Raw genomic sequence first — 21,861 nt, forward strand, 5'->3', positions numbered from 1 at the left:
ACGCAAGAGAGAATGTGAGGAGAGGATGCGACGCGTCGCGACGTTTGTTGTGCACGCTCAACAAGTAATTTTTATCAAAATACAACATTAATGACAAATTTCCATACCGATCATAAATACAATTTCTTATCCAATCCAAATGATTATTACCTGTAAGAATACCTCCCTTGCCCCCACATTACCTTTTACAACATTTGTATACTAGAATCCTCCTCATCTAGCGAGCGGGGTGCCGCGCTAAGCGCGGCATCCCGCTAGTCACCATTATACATGATGTACTGCAGTATAAATGGAGATCAATGGTTGAGAAGCGAGAGGCCGGTGGTGTTGTGTGTGATGCTCTTCACTTTTCAGTTCTGATGGGAAAAAATTGTTACCCTCCAAAAAACAAACGTAAGTTCTAAAAAGTAAGTGTAGCGTTCTTCTACGATTCCCCTCAATATCTACCAAGAGTGATTTTAGACACAATTCTTCAGGGACTTTGATGTAACACTTGACCAAAATACAGACCGAATCTGGAAGCTCGATTCCCGGAAAAGCCAGCCGCGTATTCGGAAAATAGAACACATACAGTACAGGGAGGTTCAATTATGCAGGTGAAGATCTGTTTTATTTGAACGAATTTGGAAATATTGGCCATATTACCACAATTTTTTAATTGATAATATATCAATTAAACTAGTATAGTACTATTATTATAGTAGGGTCATTCCATGTCAAATCAACCAGTGGTCCCCAGGTGACCCTCTCAGATTTTTGATGAAACTTTATCAGAATGATTGGATGTGGCTCAAATGAACACATACAAAAAAGCTAAGTCATAATCCATGTCGTTTTCGAGATATAATCCATTGAAATTTGGTCGCGGCGGCCATTTTGTGCTCGCGTGAGACGCGAAAAGTGATTTTTGTGTTAATTTCCAACCTTGAAAGCTCATAATTTAGTTATTGTACCAGGTAGAGAGCTCAAATTTGGTATTCCATCTTACTTCTTGCCAAATTTCATGAATCTGCACTCAATTTAAATGTATCTCCTTTAATTTTCTAGTTATGGTCACTTAAAGTAGGCACTTTAATAATCAGCCGAAAAAATTTTTGGGGATAATTGGGGTCACCCTGTGCCAACATGAGAGGTCAAATGAATCCTATATTCCCTAGGTATTATCTATGGGTGCATGTCTATATCCATAAGCAATTATAAGCTCACCAATGCATTAATTTAGAAATAGCATGGGCCCAAAGTTGGTTCCAGCTAGTTGCGATAATCGTAACCCTCCATCCTCCCGACGGTCGGAGACCGGAGGGTTACGACACAAGACTGATATTATCGGTGTAAACTAGCAGTTTTGACCAGTTTTTGCCAGACTCGTGATCAGATTCGTCCTTTTTTTCCACTTTCCAAAATCATGACAGACATTCTAAACACATGGAGTTGATCTTTATTGTATGACAACGTCATCTGGAACCCTTAAAACTACATCATGAAAATATTTGGCAGAAAAAACGACAAAAACTTACCAAAAGACTGACCGAATATATCCATAATCCATAGCGGGACCAACTAGTGATTTTGATGTCGCACTTGCTTGGCAACAACCAATCAGCGTGACCCAACCATCGATGTCGTATGCGTATCGGCCATTCCAGCTTGCAAACTCACTGCACTGTGTGTGTAAGCACCGATCCCCCGCACCGAGTGCGCAGCATGCAGGCATGTACATGTACATGTATTGTGTACACTTGCACACACACACACACCACAACGTCAGGGTGTGTTTGGCCATGTGGGGGTATGGAGCAGCACACGGTACTAACTTACGAGCTGTATAGTTTGTGCACGCACGATGTTCACACAGTACATGTACATGTACATGTACATGCCTGCATGCTGCGCAGGCGGTGAGTTTGCAAGCTGGAATGGCCGATACGCATACGACATCGATGGTTGGGTCACGCTGATTGGTTGTTGCCAGGCAAGTGCGACGTTCAAAATCACTAGTTGGTCCCGCTATGGATTATGGATATATTCGGTCAGTCTTTTGGTAAGTTTTTGTCGTTTTTTCTGCCAAATATTTTCATGATGTTGTTTTAAGGGTTCCAGATGACGTTGTCATACAATAAAGATCAACTCCATGTGGTTAGAATGTCTGTCATGATTTTGGAAAGTGGAAAAAAAGGACGAATCTGATCACGAGTCTGGCAAAAACTGGTCAAAACTGCTAGTTACACCGATAATATCAGTCTTGTGTCGTAACCCTCCGGTCTCCGACCGTCGGGAGGATGGAGGGTTACGATTATCGCAACTAGGTTCCAGCCAGAAAAAGGTCAAAAAGACCCCGCCCGTCTAGTTGCGATAATCGTAACCCTCCATCCTCCCGACGGTCGATAATCGTAACCCTCCATCCTCCCGACGGTCTCCGACCGTCGGGAGGATGGAGGGTTACGATTATCGCAACTACCGCCCGTCTTGACCCCGTTTGACCCCGCGATCAATTAAAACATTTTTTTTAATTTATACCAGTTAAACATTTATATAATGAATAGGGTAGATGGCCTTAGCTTTCGATCCAATCCGGACCTTCTTCAGAGGCACAAGACAAGTACAAACAAATACACATCCATTTATAGAAAAAGATAGGGGGAAAGGGATTAAGGAAAGGATCCAGAAAGAAGCGGGAAAACAACAGCCAATCAAAGTTCCTATTTCAGAAACAATATTGGGGGCTATGAACCAATAGGAGTGAAGTGGCGAGGACAAAGGATGTTTAGAATGAAAGGAAGGGTTACTTGACCATAAAAGTGGTAAATGTATTGTTCGACAACAATGCAGGGAGACATGAAAGGGTAGGATTAGAGAGCAAGTTGCATCATGATGCAACTAACAATGGTCAATTAATAAGAATAGCAAGATCAAAGGTATGATGATTTTAAAAATAGGTATGAGGGACCTGTGGAAAAAAGGGGGGGGGGTACTTACATCAGATAGTTACAGTGATGAATTTATAAAAACAACTTTAAACTAGGTTAATTTATACTTTATGTACAGAATATATACAACATATGAGTTCTTAGGCAGAAGTGAAGTGGAGGGTAATGAGAAGTTATTTAACACCAGTGTTTATGTTAAGTCCAAAGGGTTTGACTGTCTTGAGTTGGTGAATCCAGTGTGATTCTCTATTCTTGCGGTGTGTGTCATCACCATTGCAAGCTTCAATCACCAGAAGTTCAACATCAATGACACTATGATTGGGGCTGTTGAAGTGGATAGAGACTGGGTACGGTTAAACATTTATATTATATCTTCTTATACACCAATTTTCAGCTTTGGCACTCAACTCCTTCATGGTGTGGTGGCAATTTGAATATTATATGTTTTTGGCACATTTTAATGTAATATTGTACAGTATACATGTACATGTACATTCATGTACACATGTACAATACATGGTAATAACTAATATATGTTTGAAGCTTGTGTAACTGTTTTTTTTCTGGCTAGCAAAAAAGTAAGTTTATTTGTGTTATTGTTTTTAGAAATGGGTTGATGATGCATGTTTTCAACTGCAATAAATAATTTAAGCAGGTACCTCAAAGTGCTGCAAAAAAGTGCTCCCGTTTACACAAAATATTGGAACCATACCCCAGTATGGAACCATACCCCAGTATACAGTGTGTAGTTTCACTTGAAACATGGATCAAACCACAGCACACAATACAAATTAAATCTGCCAGTACTTAATGCTCACTGTCTGTCATATTCTTCTCTGGTATTAACCCAACCCCAGTCCCCTGTTTCCTCCATGCTATATACATGTTTATGCTGGTTAAACTTTCCAATCACATGGTCACCTTATTTGCAAAAACGCTGGTATTACTTTCCATACACTACTTTTTTAGAACAATACTTCTCTAATGTGTATCACATCAAACACTACTTTCTCAAACAAAATATGTACTTGTGTATCATGCAGACACCACAAATGCCGATGCATTGATGTTACTTTTTGCTGGCCAGAAAAATTAGTTACACAAGCTTCAAACATTACCATGTACATGTATTGTATGTGTACATGAATGTACATGTACACTGTATGATATTATATTAAAATGTGCCAAAAACATATAATATTCAAATTGCCACCACACCATGAAGGAGTTGAGTGCCAAAGCTGAAAATTGGTGTATAAGAAGATATAATATAAATGTTTAACTTGTATAAATTTCAAAAAATGTTTTAATTGATCGCGGGGTCAAATGGGGTCAAGACGGGCGGGGTCTTTTTTACCTTTTTCTGGCTGGAACCAACTTTGGGCCCATGCTATTTCTAAATTGATGCATTGGTGAGCTTATAATTGCTTATGGATATAGACATGCACCCATAGATAATACCTAGGGCATATAGGATTCATTTGACCTCTCATGTTGGCACAGGGTGACCCCAATTATCCCAAAACACATTTTCGGCTGATTAAAGTGCCTACTTTAAGTGACCATAACTAGAAAATTAAAGGAGATACATTTAAATTTAGAGTAAAGATTCATGAAATTTGGCAAGAAGTAAGATGGAATACCAAATTTGAGCTCTCTACCTGGTACAATAACTAAATTATGAGCTTTCAAAGTTGGAAATTAACACAAAAATCACTTTTCGCGTCTCGCGAGCACAAAATGGCCGCCTCGACCAAATTTCAATGGGTCATATCTCAAAATTGACATGGAGTACGACTTAGCTTTTTTGTATGTGTTCATTTGAGCCACATCCAATCATTCTGATGAAGTTTCATCAAAATTTGACACGGAATGACCCAGTAGGCCTATATATATTATATATATGATTAAAAACAAAGAACAAGGAAATGAATTGAACAAGACGTCACAAAATGACCCGCAAACACAGGGGTTTCCCTTAAAAAAAAATTCAATCGCCTGCCGGGCGAGTCAACCAAAATTCTCGATCGCGGCAGTTTTTTTCGTGTTTTCAATTGATTGTACGTGTTTTCTGAAACAAACGACAGCAATTCAGGTCCCGATCACAGCCAAATTAAATCTAGCAAGTATCTAGAATTGTCGAACTTACTATTTTAAAAGCTTTGCCTTTATAGTAAAAGTTTTCTGTGGGAGGGTGCGTCACTGTCCATATGTGAGTCGGATTTGAGTGTCCAAAGACCCACCCTGAGTCAAAAAATTGACACACTTGTCGCAGATTTGGACGGCCCTAAGAACGATTATCCGATTTTTTGACTTGCCAATCGCGGAAAACAATACACCACGGACATGACGCACATAAAATCTCTTGTAAATGACCCAGGCGCAGTGAATACCAAATAATTCAACCTTTCACGGTTTTGCAAGTGCATGCATTTGCTCGGCCCAAGCGGCCAATCTATCCAGGATCGCTGGGATGTGCTAATCGCTTGAACAGAGGAAGTACGTCATGCGTACAGTGCATAGAAATAATGATGCAGTGTGAGTGTGATGCATGATGGGACTGCGCATTACTAAAATGATGAGCGTGCATGATGCATTTGCCCATCCCAGTGCCTTTCGTTGGTTAAAGCAAGGCGCTGGGGACGAGCGAAGTGCATGCACGAGTTGAGGTGTTTGAGGTTGTACTGCTTGATTTTCGAGACGAGTGGTTCCCAGCGCACTAGCTATTGAAACGGAAAGAAAACAGAGGGGCCTGAATACCCACAATTCAAAGCACAGCGCGCACGTGTCGCTCATCTGTCAATGGCAACTGACAAATTTGCGCAACAATTTTGTGCGCAATTTATAACTTGCGTTATGCAGAATAGGCAGTTCCAATTGTGTATCGCGCAAATTTGAAGATAGCGCACCATCGTGTACACAAAGGCTATATTTTGACAAAATACCACTTCCAGGTGACTATAATTTTCTTGAGTTCACGTTCATGTGGAATGTGCAGCTACATTGTAAACCTCCCTAATGTTTACGCTATATGCTTGAGAATTGCGGGCAGCTTAACTACGTTTTGTTCACTACATTTTATACACTGCGCCACCATCTAAAGCCAAGTTTTACAACTTAGTACACAACAGTGTGCGATGTTACATTGTCACAGCAAGTGCATTTTATTATTTTTTACTTTTTTATTTTGTATGCAAGTCGCCAGACACACAAGGCATGAAGGCCACTTCAAGGTGTGGGCTACAATTTTATCCAGAGACCGTTGCCACCTACTCCTAGGGATGAAACAGGGTTACCCCTTTTACAGTCCATACTGATGTAGCACTACCTCCCTAATTTTATGTAGTAAGTGTCACGACCGGGATTCGAACCCACACTCTGCTGATCAAACACCAGAGCTTGAATCCAGTGCGCTTAACCGCTCAGCCATGACACGCCACTGTGTATGGGAATGAGGTTGATCAACTCATGTGGTCGGCTGTCGTACATGTAAATGTTATCGGATCGTTTTATTTACCTGTATTATAATGTTCGTAAATAATCCAAAATTGGCCCATTCTTTTGTGGGTTATTCTCTTTCTATATTATGATTTACCAGTTATAAAGAATTATGTCAACCTATAGTAGACCTAGATTTTGGCAAAAAGTGATGAGAAAAATACATGTATATAGGCCTGGGTTGCGTTCCACTCGCGCAAATGTTGCCAACAGTTGCGCACGTTCGCCAACAATTTCAAGTGGAACGAGTTGTTCACCGTTGTCGATATTAGTTGGCGAATGTTGGCAACTTTAGGCGAACATACCTCTGAGGTATTGGCGAGTGGTTTTTAAAATTGCGGACAAGCATACGGTATTATTTCTTGGTCACAAACATAATTACATTGTATTTTTGGTGGATGATAATGCAAATTTAGAATAACAAAGTTAATTAGTTGATGTAATGATGTCAAAAAGTGGACTATTCAGGGCGCCACCATATTGACATCGTTTAGAAGATAAAAAAACGTTTGCGCGAACAGTTGCGAGTCTTTTGCGTAAGTGGAATGCACTCCGTTAACCCCAGCTAGGCCGTACATGCAGAATTGAGTAAAAATAAGCATAGTCTTGAAACATCGGGCTGCATGTTTACATAGCTGAGGACAGTTTTGTTCAAATGGAGAAATCAACAACACGCTGCTAAATTCCATTTCTAACACTAAAACCTTGAGATTAATCTAGACATAGAAATTGTTTAATACCAAGATTGTTCATACATTTCAATAAGTGACATCTAGGCGATACCGATGTCAAACAAATATCGAATATTTGAGTATTTTGGATATTACGAACACTGATTGTTATGTACAGTTTTATGAATGAAGGTGTTTTTCTGTTTTATTCTTTATCTGCAGATGTACATGAGATAGAAGCGATGTAAAACTGTGACCTTTGAACTAGTACAACCAACACGAACCATTTTACACATGTGATGTGATGTGATGTATATAAAACGTAACCTACAGTTGTACATGTAAGTGTAGCCAAGTCTTTCTTAAAGACTTGGAACTTCTGAAATCCTTGGATGAATTATTGCGTGATGTCAACTTTTGCCGCTTGAATGTTTTCTCTGGCTGAAACTCCAAAGACTGCACACTGAAGAAACCTATTAAGTTCAGAATTTCAGCGTGTCCTTTAATAAGGTTGTCCACAACACTGGACTTTTGTGGTATTTGTGGATAAAATTTAGGTACAAATGTAAACATTTTTTTAACCTGTATGGATAAAAAAAAGTGAGACATGCTTCATGTTTTAAAAATAACTTGGCGTCTTATGATAAAACACTTTATTGGATTTAACAAATATGAATTCTGAAACGGAGACACCTGAAAATGTCCAAGAGTTAAAGCACCAAAATGCCCACCGTGAAAAGAAACCATTTGTTTGTGAGATTTGTGGAAAGGTCTTCACAAAAAAACTTGACCTGAAAACCCATCAGCGTGTGCACACTGGAGAGAAACCATTTGTTTGTGACACTTGTGGAAGAGCCTTCTCACAAAAACATCATCTGCAGTACCACGACCGTGTCCACACTGGAGAGAAACCATTTTCTTGTGATATTTGTGGAAAAGCATTTTCTCAGAAATACAGGTTACAATCACATCAAAGAGTCCACACTGGAGAGAAACCATTTGTTTGTGACGTTTGTGGAAAAGCATTTCCTCGCAAAAACAGCCTAAACACACACCAACTAGTCCACACTGGAGAGAAACCATTTACTTGTGACATTTGTGGAGAGCGTTTTACTTATCAGTTTGCGTTAACTGGTCATTACCAAATACACTCCGAGGACAAACCATTCTTCTGTAACATTTGTGAAAAAGGTTTCCCAAATGAGTATGCCCTAACAACCCATCAGCGTGTCCACACTGGAGAGAAACCATTTGTTTGTGGCACTTGTGGAAAAGCCTTTAAACAAGAACATTACCTGAAATACCACGACCGTGTCCACACTGGAGAGAAACCATTCCCTTGTGATATGTGTGGAAAAGCATTTTCACTTAAAACCGGTCTGAAAGCACACCAAAGAAGAGCCCACACTGGAGAGAAACCATTTGTTTGTGACATTTGTGGAAAATCATTTGCTCAAAGTTGCGGTCTTAAAATTCACTGTAGTGCCCACCACACTAAACAGAAACCATTTGTCTGTGACATTTGTACAAAGGGTTTTCCAAATAAGCACAGCCTGATCACCCATCAGCGTGTCCACACTGGAGAGAAACCATTTCTTTGTGACACTTGTGGGAAAGCCTTTTCACTAAAACGAAACCTCAAACACCATAAACTTGTCCACACTGGAGAGAAACCGTTTTCCTGTGATATTTGTGGAAAATCCTTTTCTCTTAAAACCAATCTACAAAAGCACGAAAAACTCCACACGGGAGAGAAACGTTTTTCTTGTGATATTTGTGGAAAAGCTTTCACTTACAAAACCAGTCTAAAAGAGCACCACAGAGTCCACCATTGATAGAAACCATTTATTTGTGACATTTTTTGTGGACAATCTTTTTCAAAAATGGATATTCTAAGTGAACATCACAGTGTCCACTTTGAGGAGAGCTTATGGTGAAATTTGTGGAAAAGCCTTCTCAACAAGAAAACACCTACATGTAAAGTACCATAATCTTGTACTGTATTTTCTACACACAGGAGAAAAACCACTTGCCTGTGAGATTTGTGGATCAGCCTCCTCTCAAAAACAACACCTACTGAGGTGCCAAGCCTGTTCATTTGTGAAAAACATCCAGGCCTGTTTGTTTTGTTTTTGAAAGGGCATGGGCACAAAAGCCTTTCTCCTTGGTATAAAGGGCACTCTTTTAGGAAATTGTAAATTTCTACTGGAGCACCAATGCGGCAAGTAGGTTTGTTGCCTCCCTGAAATATCAGGTTTGCACTTCTCATTTTAACACTGGATGGAGAGAAACTATTTATGACATTTGTGGAGAATCCTAGAATTTCATGAAGAAGTTTGTTCTCACTGACCTCTGCTCACTTTGAGTGGAACCATTTATCTGAATAATTTTTTAGAAAAGCATTAAGAATCTAGTATTTCATTTTCTTGGCTCTTGAGAGAAGCAGTTATTTGTCTCACTCTGGGATATTTGTGATTTTTTTATGTGTGTAAAAAAAGGTCTTTTGAACTATCAAATACCAGGTGATTTGGGGTGTGAGATTTTCCTTAAAGACAATGGACACTATTGGTATTGTCAAAGACCAGTCTTCTCACCAGTGTATCTCAACATGCACAAAAAATAACAAACCTGTGAAAATTTGAGCTCAATCGGTCATTGAAGTTGCGAGATAATAATGAATGTGGGCTCTCAGATGCTTGATATCAAGACCTCAAATTCTAAACTTGAGGTCTCAAAATCAAATTCGTGGAAAAAGTCATTGGATGGATGAATTTGTGTGTAATGTTGGTAATCAAATACAGGCTCTGACATCAAAGAAAAAACATGTTGTGTTGGTAACACGGTTCAATCAGTTTAAGACAGTTGCAGACATTTTTAAAGCCAGTTTTACTGACCATAACTGAACCCACAGTAAAGGAGATACCATTTGTTTATGGTGGTTTGGAGAAGAAGTAACTGTTGTTTAAGTGAACATATCCCTGAGTGTATCCTTCTTTGACATAATTATTTTGTAACAAAGTTCTATACATCATGCGAATAATTCTGGACTTGTGAAATATTTCTTCGGGTAGCATGAAAGTAAGATTTATTTTGTCAAATCTTTGTAAATTTTAATCTTGCCAGTAAACGTTAAAATTTTCTATTTACCGATATGAATCCTGAAAGTAACCAAACTGATTTGGTCTGTGACTTGAATCACCAAGGAGTCCATACTGACACAAAACCATTTCTTTGTGATATTGGGGCAAACGCTTTCTCACAAGATCTCCCACTGACCAACAATCAGCCAGTCCAAACTGGAGAGAAACTATTTACTTGTGACATTTGTGGAAAAGGTTTCCCAAATGAGTCTAGCCTAACAATCCATCAGCGTGTCCACACTGGAGAGAAACCATTTGTTTGTGACACTTGTGGAAAAGCCTTCTCACGAAAACATTGCTTGATAAGCCACGACCGTGTCCACACTGGAGAGAAACCATTTTCTTGTGATATTTGTGGAAAAGCATTTTCATTTAAAACCAGTCTTAGTAGACACCAGAGAGCCCACAAAGGAAAGAGACCATTTGTCTGTGGTATTTGTGGAAAATCATTCTCACAAAAACATTGCTTGACCATCCACGACTGTATCCACACTGGAGAGAAACTAATTCCTTGTGAAATCCGTGGAAAATGTTTCTCACAAAATTTCAACCTCACTGACCGTCAACAGATCCACACTGGAGAGCAACTACTTGTATTTGTTTGTGACATTTGTGGAAAAGTTTTCATAAGTAAACCTAGCCTGGTCATCCATCAGCGTACCCACTTGGGCGTCCACACTGGCGAGAAGTCATTCCCTTGTAAAATATGTGGAAAAACCTTCACACGAAAAAACGACTTAACCGTCCACAACCGTATCCACACTGGAGAGGGACCATTTCCTTATGACAATGTATGTGGAGATGCCTTCAACAGAAAACAACATGCAGAACGTCATCAACTGATCCACACTGCTGGAGAAAAACGATTTATTTGTGAAATATGTGGAAAAGCTTTTTCACAAAAATCCTACCTGACAATTCATATGCGTGTCCACACTGTAGACAAGCAATTTGGTTGTAACATTTATGGAGTGTCTTTCACTAGTAAAAAGAGATTAACTGGGCATCAACACAGTATCCACGCTGGAGAGAAACCATTCGCTTGTGATATTTGTGGAAAAGTATTTGCTCAAAAGGTCAGTGTCAGGTGTCACCAGGGAGTGCACACTGAAGAAATACCATTTGTTTGTGATATTTGTGGAAAAGTCCTGAAATCCAAAAAGGAATTTGACGAACACAAATGTGTCCACCCTGTAGGGGAGCCATTTGTTTGTGTTATCTGTGGAAAAGCATTTTCTCAAAAAACCAGTCTGAATCGTCACCAGAATGTACACACTGGAGAGAACCCATTTGTTTGTGTAATTTGTGGAAAAGCATTTGCTCTTAGAGGTTATTTAAAAAGTCACCAAAGAGTCCACACTGGAGAGAAAACATTTGTTTGTGACATTTGCGGAAAAGCATTTGCTCTTAGCGAAAATTTAAAAAGTCACAAAAGAGTACACTCTGTAGAGAAACCATTTGTTTGTGATATCTGTGGCAAAGCATTCTCTCAAAAAGGCTCTCTGAATCGTCACAAGAAAGTACACACTGGAGAGAAAACATTTGTTTGTGACATTTGCGGAAAAGCATTTGCTCTTAGCGAAAATTTAAAAAGTCACAAAAGAGTACACTCTGTAGAGAAACCATTTGTTTGTGATATCTGTGGCAAAGCATTCTCTCAAAAAGGCTCTCTGAATCGTCACAAGAAAGTACACACTGGAGAGAAACCATTTGTTTGTGACATTTGTGGAAAAGCATTTGCTCTAAGAGACAATTTAAAAAATCACAAAAGAGTCCACACTGGAGAGAAACCATTTGATTGTGACATTTGTGGAAAAGCATTTGCCCTTAAAAGCGGTTTAAAGATTCATGAAAGAGTCCACACTAGAGAAAAACCATTCATTTGTGACATTTGTGGAGAAGGCTTCACTTATAACTTTGCTCTCTGTAACCATCACCAAACTCACATTGAGGAGAAACCTATCGTTTGTGATATTTGTGGAAAAGTCTTGAAATCTCGAAAGAAATTTGACAAACACAAATGTGTCCACCCTGTAGAGAAACCATTTGTTTGTGATATATGTGGTAAGGTATTTTCTCAAAAAGGCAGTCTGAATCGTCACCAGAATGTACACACTGGAGAGAAACCATTTGTTTGTGTAATTTGTGGAAAAGCATTTGCTCTTAGAGGTTATTTAAAAAGTCACCAAAGAGTCCACACTGGAGAGAAACCATTCATTTGTGACATTTGCGGAGAAGGCTTTTCTCGTAAGTCTGCTCTCTCTAACCATCACCAAACTCGCATTGGGGAGAAACCAATTGTTTGTGATATTTGTGGAAAAGTCTGGAAATCACAAAAGAAATTTGACAAACACAAATGTGTCCACCCTGTAGGGGAGCCATTAGTTTGTGACGTAGTTAAAAAGGAGTAGTGGACACTATTGGTAATTGTGAAAGACCAGTCTTCTCACTTGGTGTATCTCAACATATGCATAAAACAACAAACCTGTGAAAATTTGAGCACAATTGGTCGTCGAAGTTGCGAGAAAAAAATAAAAGAAAAAACGCCCTTGTCACATGAAGTTGTGTGTTAGATGGTTGATTTCGAGACCTCAAATTCTAAATCTGAGGTCTCAAAATCAAATTTGCGAAAAATTAATTCTTTCTTGAAAACCGTGTCACTTCAGAGAGAGCCGTTTCTCACAATGTTTTATACCATCAACCTCTCCCCATTAATCGTCACCAAGTAAGTGTTGTGCTAATAATTATTTTGAGTAATGACCAATAGTGTTCACTGCCTTTAAGTATTCACCAACAATTCCACACTTAAAAGAATACATAAGAGAGATAATTACGGAAAAGCTGTCTCGCAGCTCAAAAGAAGAAATTTCTATAACACCCAGGCACTTTAGCAAACCGGCACTCTAGAGTCGTGTCTCACAAAATTTATGAATTGTGTACATAAAGAGCTTTGCGCATGAAACATTTTGACTGGGTGGGAGCGACCAAACTAGCTGGAAGTTGAAAGATGTGACTGTTGCATCAGTGTAACGACTCCGAAGCGTCTTGATTTCAAACGTTGATGATCTTGTCATGAGCTAATTCCAATGTAAAAATGTTGGTATTGTTTGAAGCTTTGCATAGTTCGGAGAAATAAGAAGAAACTAAAAATAAATAGTAATTTGCAGGTAAAACCATGTGTAAATCTCTTAGGGTGAGTGTTGGCTCTGAAAAGAGCCGGGTTAGGTCTCGACGTTTCGAACAGTATACTCTGCTCGTCTTCAAGATCGAGAATGAGTAAAAATGTTGTGTAAAGTTTGCCTGTCTGAAACCACAATTTATGTGGGTTGACAGTACATGTAGCTCCAAATCTGTTTGGTTCTGCATTACTCTAGAGTACATGTCTGAACTGGGTTTAAAGGCAGTGGACATTATTGGTAATTGTCAAAGACTAGCCTTCACAGTTGGTGTATCTCAACATATGCATAAAATAACAAACCTGTGAAAATTTGAGCTCAATCGGTCATGGAACTTGCGAGATAACAATGAAAGAAAAAAACACCCTTGTCACACAAAGTTGTGTATACGTTTAGATGGTTGATTTCGAGACCTCAAGTTCTAAATCTGAGGTCTCGAAATCAAATTCGTGAAAAATTACTTCTTTCTCGAAAACCTCTCCCCATTACTTGTCACCAAGTAAGGTTTTATGCTAAAAAATATTTTGAGTATAATTACCAAATGTGGAGTACTTTAGAACTTAGATAGATAGATAGATAACGACGTTTAAAGAATTCAACTGAGGTCTGACACTTCATAATCATGACATAAATTTGTATGGGCTCAATTTTGAAGAGTTACTTAACCGAACAATATTGCTTAAAAAAATATCAGCCAAGCATAAATTAGCAGGATACCAGTTACAAATTGTACACGTCTATGATTGGCTGGGAACCTTATTCTGGTAAAAGCATAATTTTGTTGTGCTGAGCTTTTTTTGTGCTTTAAAGCAGCTTCATGAAATTGGGCTCAGAAAGAAAGATTTAAAAAGTAAAGGTTCACCATTTACACAAAATTGACATCTCATTATTACATGTACATGTACCTCGAACATGTTTTGTTTACTTTGTGATGATGTGTATAATATATAAAGGAAACTTGAATAAATAAAACACAGGAATTATTTTTTTAGTTTACAGAGTCTGTTTTGAGTTCTGATTAGCACAAATTAATGTAGAACAATCTAAGGCCCGTTTGCTTCGTTTTTGATGGGGCAGGGGCACCAAGGCATTTTCTCCAAAGAGCACCCTATGAGGAATTGGAAACCCTATGAGGACTAAGCAAGGCAATGGACCAATGGCCCGTGGGCATCGAGGCAATCGCTTTTTCATTGCCTCCGTGAAGTATGAGGCCTGCAATTAATTTTCCACAAAGTCTGCCTTGAAGGCATGTTTTTCTGAAGTCGGATGGTTTTCCTTTAAAGATGTTTTGTTAACTGCATATGTAGCCCTAGGGCATAATGGAGGAGGGTCAAGCATGCATTCCTCCATGGGTGGGGTAGACAAATTGTAAAGGGAACTTCGGTGGGGTTAAACAAAACATGTATTGCCCTACCACTACTGGTACATTTTCAAAGGGGAATCAAGAAACCCCCACCCCCCCCCCCCCCCCCGCATAAAAAAAGTAGTCTGCTCATCATCCTCGCGAGGGCATTGCAAAGGAAATATCCATAAGGCCAGGGCCCAATTTCATAAAGCCTGTCGTGGAGCACGCAAAAACCGGGTCCTACTACTTGCCGTCAACTCGCCGTCAACTCACTTGTGCCGTCAACTCGCCGTCAACTCCTCCAATATACATTTAAAATCCACAAAAGAAGCATAGAACGGTGACGTATCAGCTAAAAGAGAACTTGCGTAAGTTTTAGGTCGTATTTCGGAATAAAAATTGAGGTTTTTTTCTTGTGAAAAAATGATCTCGAAGCAGCAAAACCGTCGGCCGCCACCTTGCTTTTTCATATGGATTAATCTTGGCCCAAGATGTCAATGATTGGTACTTTTTTTACCAACACAAAGTCGTTTTTGTGAATGAATTTGTACCGAAAACCATGAGAAATATGTAGTTTAGCCCAGACTTAACACTTCCGTGCCCCGTTTATAAATTTTTCAAGTAAATTTAATGAGTTGACGGCACGAAAATGATTTGACGGCGAGTTGACGGCAAGTCGGCGAGTTGACGGCAAGTAGTAGGACCGCAAAAACCTGCTAACACAGAAAAGTATTGCTTATAACAGACAGGTTTAGCCAAAATTTAATAAGGTTTGCAATTTTGTCACTGGTGGTGCCCAGCTCAACTTTTGCTTTGTATTTGCATACAAATTTGTCAAGATTTTCTGTAGTTGCGTCTGTTGCGATCCTCCTGCCTCGAAGCCGTCGGGAGGAGGTACTATTTTCTGTGAAATGGGGCCCCAGTGGTGGCGGCGCCTTGGGATAGGAATTGAAGTTGAAAGGGGTTCGTTAAAAAATAGACTTGGCAATTTAATTATCTACCAAGCTTCAAGGTCAAGCACCGATTTTGAGAACATTCTATTTTTTTAAAATGATCTTATTAACCGTTCCGCAGTGTATTACACCTTGTTGTTAGGGACTCATCCATGTTCCCTGTTGAAGAAGTTTGTAAAATTAATTTCTAGAAATTATTTCATAAAACAGTCGTAAACACTTGACACGCTGGGTAAACGAGTCTGGTACCACAGATCGTGGTATTCGGTCGTACGAAGTTGATCAGGGAGCCCGACAAAGCGTGGTTTCACGTCGAATGCAAAATGTTGGGACCGGTGGTCGATCCCTCTAATCTATAACGTTGAGAAGCAAAGCAACTGTGTTGAGCCATGAGTTCGTGTGTATGACCTCTGACATTTCCTTGAGGCACCTAGCACAACAAATTAAAGGCCGTGTCAGAATTGTTACGCTTGGCTTGATGCTTGACTTTTCAAATAGAATTTGACCTTTTCAGGAGTCGTGAGTTTTTCACAGTAAACTCTTCTCTATCGTAGCTTTCTATCAGTATGGTAAGCATGGTAAGTTTTACGATTATGAATTAGTTACATAAAACTAAAGGGCCTACATACAGTACAAATACTATACTAACTAGGGCCCACTACACTCTACACTACACTAGCACTACCTTACCTACTCAACAGTAATATACAATTAATTATCGTAGCGTCATAGACTCATACGTTATCGACCCTCATATGTTTTCGAACCCCAACATTGATTCCCTATCGCAAGATTGTGCAAGCTGCACCGGTGATAGTTGCGATAACGTAACCCTCCTGCCGACGGCGTAGCCGGAGGGTTACGAAGCAAACGCAATGTGTGCCGGGCGAAATGGTTAAATTTTAACTTAAAAATGTACAATTTCGACAGCTAGTCAGCAGATTTGCTCCATTTTTACCACTTTTGAAAATCATGACACAAATTCTAGGAACACGAACTTGATCCTTAATGTCTAATGAATCCTACAATATTACTCAAAACACCATTGAGGAAATAATTTGAAGAAAAAAAGACAAAAACTTACCAGATCCCCAAGCGAAAGAGTAAAAATGGCCCAGCCCAGGCCGTCGGCAGGAGGGTTACATTATCGCAACTACACCGGTGACAGAAGCTATGCAGTTTACTCACGGTCTGTATTTTCATCAGGCTTAATCATGCTGAGAATAAAGTTTCCTGTCGTTGGTTATGCTCAAACATTTATAAAATGATTGATTTTTGGTACAAATCACTATATAGTTGCGATAACGTAGCCCTCCTCCCGACGACCGCCAGGCCGGAGGGTTATGAGTTTGTTTGAGCGGAAACGGTTGAACTGGTCCAACACGTACAATTTCGACAGCTAGTCACCAGATTTGCCCCATTTTTACCACTTTCAAAAATCATGACACAAATTCTGAGGGTACGAACTTAATCTGCAATGTCTAATGCAGCCTGCCATAATACTCAAAACACCATTTAGGAAATATTTCAAAGAAAAAGTGACAAAAACTTACGAAATCCCAGGTTCATATTTTGAACCTGTCGCATCGCTTTGCAAAAGCATTATTTTGTTGTTGGGCTAAACCATTCTGTAAAAGGGGTGTTACAATGTTGCAGTGCTACAGTGCGTGCGCGCCACTATGAGTGAACGGCGTGCAATGCAAACGGACAGCGCGCACACGCACTGCAACATTGTAACACCCCTTTTACAGACAACAACAAAATAATGCGTTTGATGCGACAGGTTCAAAATATGAACCTGGGAATTCTGCTTCTACCTAACTCAGGAAGCTGAACTTTTACTCACATAATCCTTGTAGTCGGAACTCCAAGAAGGCTTATTTAAAATTGTTGAATTTTCTCCTTATGGTGAAAATATTTGTAAAAAGAAAACTGAAATTGACGTTTCCCATTCCACGTCGTGCACTAACTTCCGTGTAAACACTTTCTTGCATCGATCACTGGCGGTCTACTATTTGCAGCCAAATCGCCGTCAACTCGTGTCAACCAACCACTAATTAGTCAGCGAGCAATTTACACAAAGCGCAGAACTATGCGGCACCAGGCATTGACGTCTTGTGCCCAGACTATTTTCCAAATGCTGGAAAGCTCCCTCTGTTGTCCATATGTACAAGTCTGTGAAAAATCAAGATGGCGGCAGACGGCTTCGTTGCTTATAAGTATTTGTTTCTCGTTAAAAAAGCTACATTTTTGTAACCAAAATTTAACCGGAAACTAATAAAAATTCTATTTGAGCTATAAAACTTGAAAGTTTTATGCCTCCTGCATTTTTAATGAATATCAATCGGTACATATTGATGACATCGCCACATGTTGATGACATTGCCAGTGCAGAACTTGGGCATATTTTCGGAAATAATTTCTTCCATTGATATATATTTGTTAGCTTTGAACTAATTGACAGAACTTCAACTTCTCAAATCAGGTAAAAAAATAAAGACAATTTTAGTCAAATTTGTGTTCGCATTGTAAAGAAGCTTTATACCCAGGATGTCAGTGCAGTGACACTGACTGACGTCCTACCAGGGCTAGTTCAGACTCAGAGTGAAACTTAAAGGCAACATTTGAACAAAAACACAAGACCCTGGGATTTGTGCGGGCGGTATCAATGGCCTCAGGGCAGTGGTTCAATGAGAATATCGAGCCTTGGTAAAAGTGTGCATATAAATAATAATATCATTCTCAGTAAAAGAACAAAGTTGCAAGTATCTTTTAAATTTGATCTTGATTATACAGATATGAGGTACATCCAAAGAAGACCTGTATGTGGAGCAACCAATGTTTAGAAAAAGGTGAGCTGGAAAAACATCAAGTTACCCATAGTGGAAGTCATTGGATGAATTTGTGTGCGATGTTGGTAATCAAATACAGGGTCTGACATCTAAGAAAAACCATGTTGTGTTGGTAACACCTTCCAATTAGTTTAAACCGACATCACTGTGTCCTCACCGTGTCCTCACTGGAGCAGGAGCAATAGTTTGTGACAGTTGCAGACATTTTTAAAGCATATTTTGACTGACCATTACGAACCCACAGTAAAGGAGAAAACATCTATTTATGGTGTTTTTGGAGAAGAAGAAACTGTTTTAAGTGGCCATATTCATGAGTGTGTCCTTTGACATATTTTGGCAACAAACTACTCTACATCATGCGACTAATTCTGGACTTGTGAAATATTTCTTCTAGTAAAATGACTGCAAGATTTATTTTAAAATTACTTATCTTTTTAAATTTGTAAACAATCTTGCTAGTAAACGTTAAAATTGTCTATTTACCAATATGAATTCTGAAAGTAACCAAACTGATTTGGTCTGTGATGTGAACGACCAAGGAGTCCACACTGACACAAAACCATTTCTTTGTGATATTTGGGTAAATGCTTTCTCACAAGATCCTCAACTGACCAACAATCAACCAGTCCACACTGGAGAGAAACCATTTATTAGTGACTTATGTGGAAAAGCCTTTCCACAAAAACTCCTCCTGGCCAAGCACCTGCGTGTCCACACAGGAGAGAAACCATTTGTTTGTGACATTTGTGGAAAGGCCTATGCACAAAAACCGGGCTTAACTGTCCACAACCGTATTCACACTGGAGAGAAACCATTTCCTTGTGAAACATGTGGAAAATCCTTCAGACAAAAACCCCACCTGACCAATCATGAGCGAGTTCACACTGGAGAGAAACCTTTTACTTGTGATTTATGTGGAAAATCCTTCAGACGAAAATTCCACCTGACCAATCATGAGCAAGTTCACACCGGAGAGAAACCTTTTACTTGTGACATATGTGGAGCTGCCTTCAGCAGTAAAATAAATGTAAAACTGCATCAAGAGATCCACACTGGAGAAAAACGATTTGTTTGTGAAATATGTGGAAAAGCTTTTAGACAAAAACCCTGCCTGACAATTCATATGCGTGTCCACACTGGAGACACACCATTTCGTTGTGACATTTGTGGAGTTTCTTTAACTTGCAAAAAGAGTTTAACTGGGCATCAACGCAGTATCCACGCTGGAGAGAAACCATTTGCTTGTGACATTTGTGGAAAACTTTTTTCTCAAAAGGTCAATGTTACGTCTCACCAGAGAGTGCACACTGGAGAGAGACCATTTTCATGTGATATATGTGGAAAAGCATTTTCTCACAACAGCTCTCTGGATCGTCACCAGAGAGTACACACTGGAGAGAAACCATTTGTTTGTGACATTTGCGGAAAAGCATTTGCTTTTAAAAGCTGTTTAAAAAGTCATGAAAGAGTACACACCCGAGAGAAACCGTTCATTTGTGACATTTGTGGAGAATGCTTCACTTATAAGTACGCTCTCTTTAACCATCACCAAACTCACATTGAGGATAAAACTCACATTGAGGAGAAACCAATTGTTTGTGATATTTGTGGAAAAGTCTTGGAATGTAAACAGACATTTGACACACACGAATGTGTCCACCCTGTAGGGGAGCCATTTGTTTCTGACGTATTTTCAGAAGAGCAGTTTAAGTATTCACCAACTATACCACATTTATAAGAAACCATTTGATTGAGATATTTTGTATTTGGAAAAACTTTCTCACACAAAATTCAGCGGGTCGACACTGGGGAGAATTGGTCTCGATGTGATATTTGTGGATGCGAAAAAAACATTTAAAGACAGTGGACACTATTGGTAATTGTCAAAGACCAGTCTTCTCACTTGGTGTATCTAAACATGTGCATAACAGAACAAACCTGTGAATATTTGAGCTCAAATTGTCGTCGAAGTTGCGAGATATGGATGAAGTAAACAAACACCCTTGTCGCACGAAGTTGTGTGCTTTTATATGGTTGATTTCGAGACCTCAAATTCTAAACTTGAGGTCTCGAAATCAAATTCATTGAAAATTACTTCTCTCTCGAAAACTACGTCACTTCAGAGGGAGCCGTTTCTCACAATGTTTTAAACTATCAACCTCTCCCCATTACTCTTTACCAAGAAACGTTTTATGCCAATAATTATTTTGAGTAATTCTCAATAGTGTCCACTGCCTTTAAGTTAAAAAAAAACAACGGCAGTCTAAGCAGTTGAGTCCACAGTTCAAAATTTGTGAATTGTATGGAATAGACACTCTGAATAAACATCATAGAGTACACACTGGTGTAAAAACAATATATGTTTATGAAAAGTACTTTACAGCCTTATGAGCAATGACTGTTGGATTGACATCTTTAATGATTGATTGAAGGATTGGATGATTGATTGATTGAATTGTTTTGACTTTTCAAAGCTAACTCTTTATTCAGGCACAAAATATACAGAATTTACAAAAACAGAAAACTATTGATTGATTGCCTGATTGATCGATCGATTGTCGGTTGGTCGATTTGACTTAAGATGTAGCTGTCAGTTACATTCCACAGAAAAATCATGGTATGACAAAAGTCTTTTCCATTGAACAATAAAAAAGTACTTTGAAAAACCATTCAGTGTGTTCTCAACAAAATGGGAAGTACAAAAGAAAAATCAATGGTTTAATATTACTGATGTGAATTCCCGAAAGAAGAAATTTCTATGTAGCACCAGCCTTCGATTTCACCAAACTCTTCCTAACTTAGGATTAATCTTAGGACTTAGGACGAGTTAAGTTCTGTATCCATAGACGTTTGGACACATTAAACCCATCTTAAGTAAGTACGAGTTACTCATCCTAACTTGAGATAGGATTAATCCTAGCGTCTCATGAAATCGGCTGCAGGTTCAGACAGGCACTCACGAGTTGCGCCTCAACAAATTACTGAATTGTGTGTCAAAAGTTTTGCGCTTGAAACCGTTAGGACTAGCTGGGACTGGGAGCGACCAAACTCGCTGGAAGTCGAGAGATCGACTGTTGCAGTCGGTCGAACGACTCTGAAACATTGATCTAATCATGAGCAATCCGAATGTGAAAGTTGCGTAAAATTTGCCCGTTTGAAACTAAATTTATTTATATTTGGGTTGAACTACATCAGGGCTCAATTTCATGGCTCTGTTTACTGCCGAATTCTGTGCTTACGATCACGATTCACCGCTTATACTTGCAAGCGCCGAATTTCTGTGCTAGCCGTGTAAGCCT

General features: G+C 39.2%; 3 protein-coding genes across 5 annotated transcripts; all 3 read left to right on the forward strand.

Moving 5' to 3' along the window:
- Positions 1-303: 303 nt before the first annotated feature.
- LOC117305104 (gastrula zinc finger protein XlCGF26.1-like) lies at positions 304-9,714 on the forward strand. Of its 2 annotated transcripts, none has more exons than XM_033789849.1 (2): positions 304-407; positions 7,319-9,714. In XM_033789849.1, the coding sequence occupies exon 2, from the start codon at positions 7,768-7,770 to the stop codon at positions 8,929-8,931; it is 1,164 nt and encodes a 387-aa protein (XP_033645740.1). In that variant the 5' UTR covers positions 304-407; positions 7,319-7,767; the 3' UTR covers positions 8,932-9,714. The 2 variants fall into 2 exon arrangements, with proteins under 2 accessions (XP_033645740.1, XP_033645739.1); XM_033789848.1 differs by having other exon boundaries at positions 304-393.
- Positions 9,715-9,800: 86 nt separating this feature from the next.
- Positions 9,801-12,718, forward strand: LOC117305102 (zinc finger protein 91-like). Its single transcript, XM_033789845.1, has one exon. It carries the CDS (start codon positions 10,248-10,250, stop codon positions 12,645-12,647), a length of 2,400 nt encoding a protein of 799 aa, XP_033645736.1. The 5' UTR covers positions 9,801-10,247; the 3' UTR covers positions 12,648-12,718.
- A 3,436-nt stretch (positions 12,719-16,154) lies between these two features.
- LOC117305103 (zinc finger protein OZF-like) lies at positions 16,155-20,474 on the forward strand. 2 transcript variants are annotated; one of them, XM_033789846.1, is made up of 2 exons: positions 16,155-16,288; positions 18,507-20,474. In XM_033789846.1, the coding sequence occupies exon 2, from the start codon at positions 19,050-19,052 to the stop codon at positions 20,298-20,300; it is 1,251 nt and encodes a 416-aa protein (XP_033645737.1). In that variant the 5' UTR covers positions 16,155-16,288; positions 18,507-19,049; the 3' UTR covers positions 20,301-20,474. The 2 variants fall into 2 exon arrangements, with proteins under 2 accessions (XP_033645737.1, XP_033645738.1); XM_033789847.1 differs by having other exon boundaries at positions 16,155-16,279.
- Positions 20,475-21,861: the final 1,387 nt, after the last annotated feature.

This window comes from Asterias rubens, chromosome 22, assembly GCF_902459465.1.
Source record: "Asterias rubens chromosome 22, eAstRub1.3, whole genome shotgun sequence".
In the NCBI taxonomy this organism is placed as follows: domain Eukaryota; kingdom Metazoa; phylum Echinodermata; class Asteroidea; order Forcipulatida; family Asteriidae; genus Asterias; species Asterias rubens.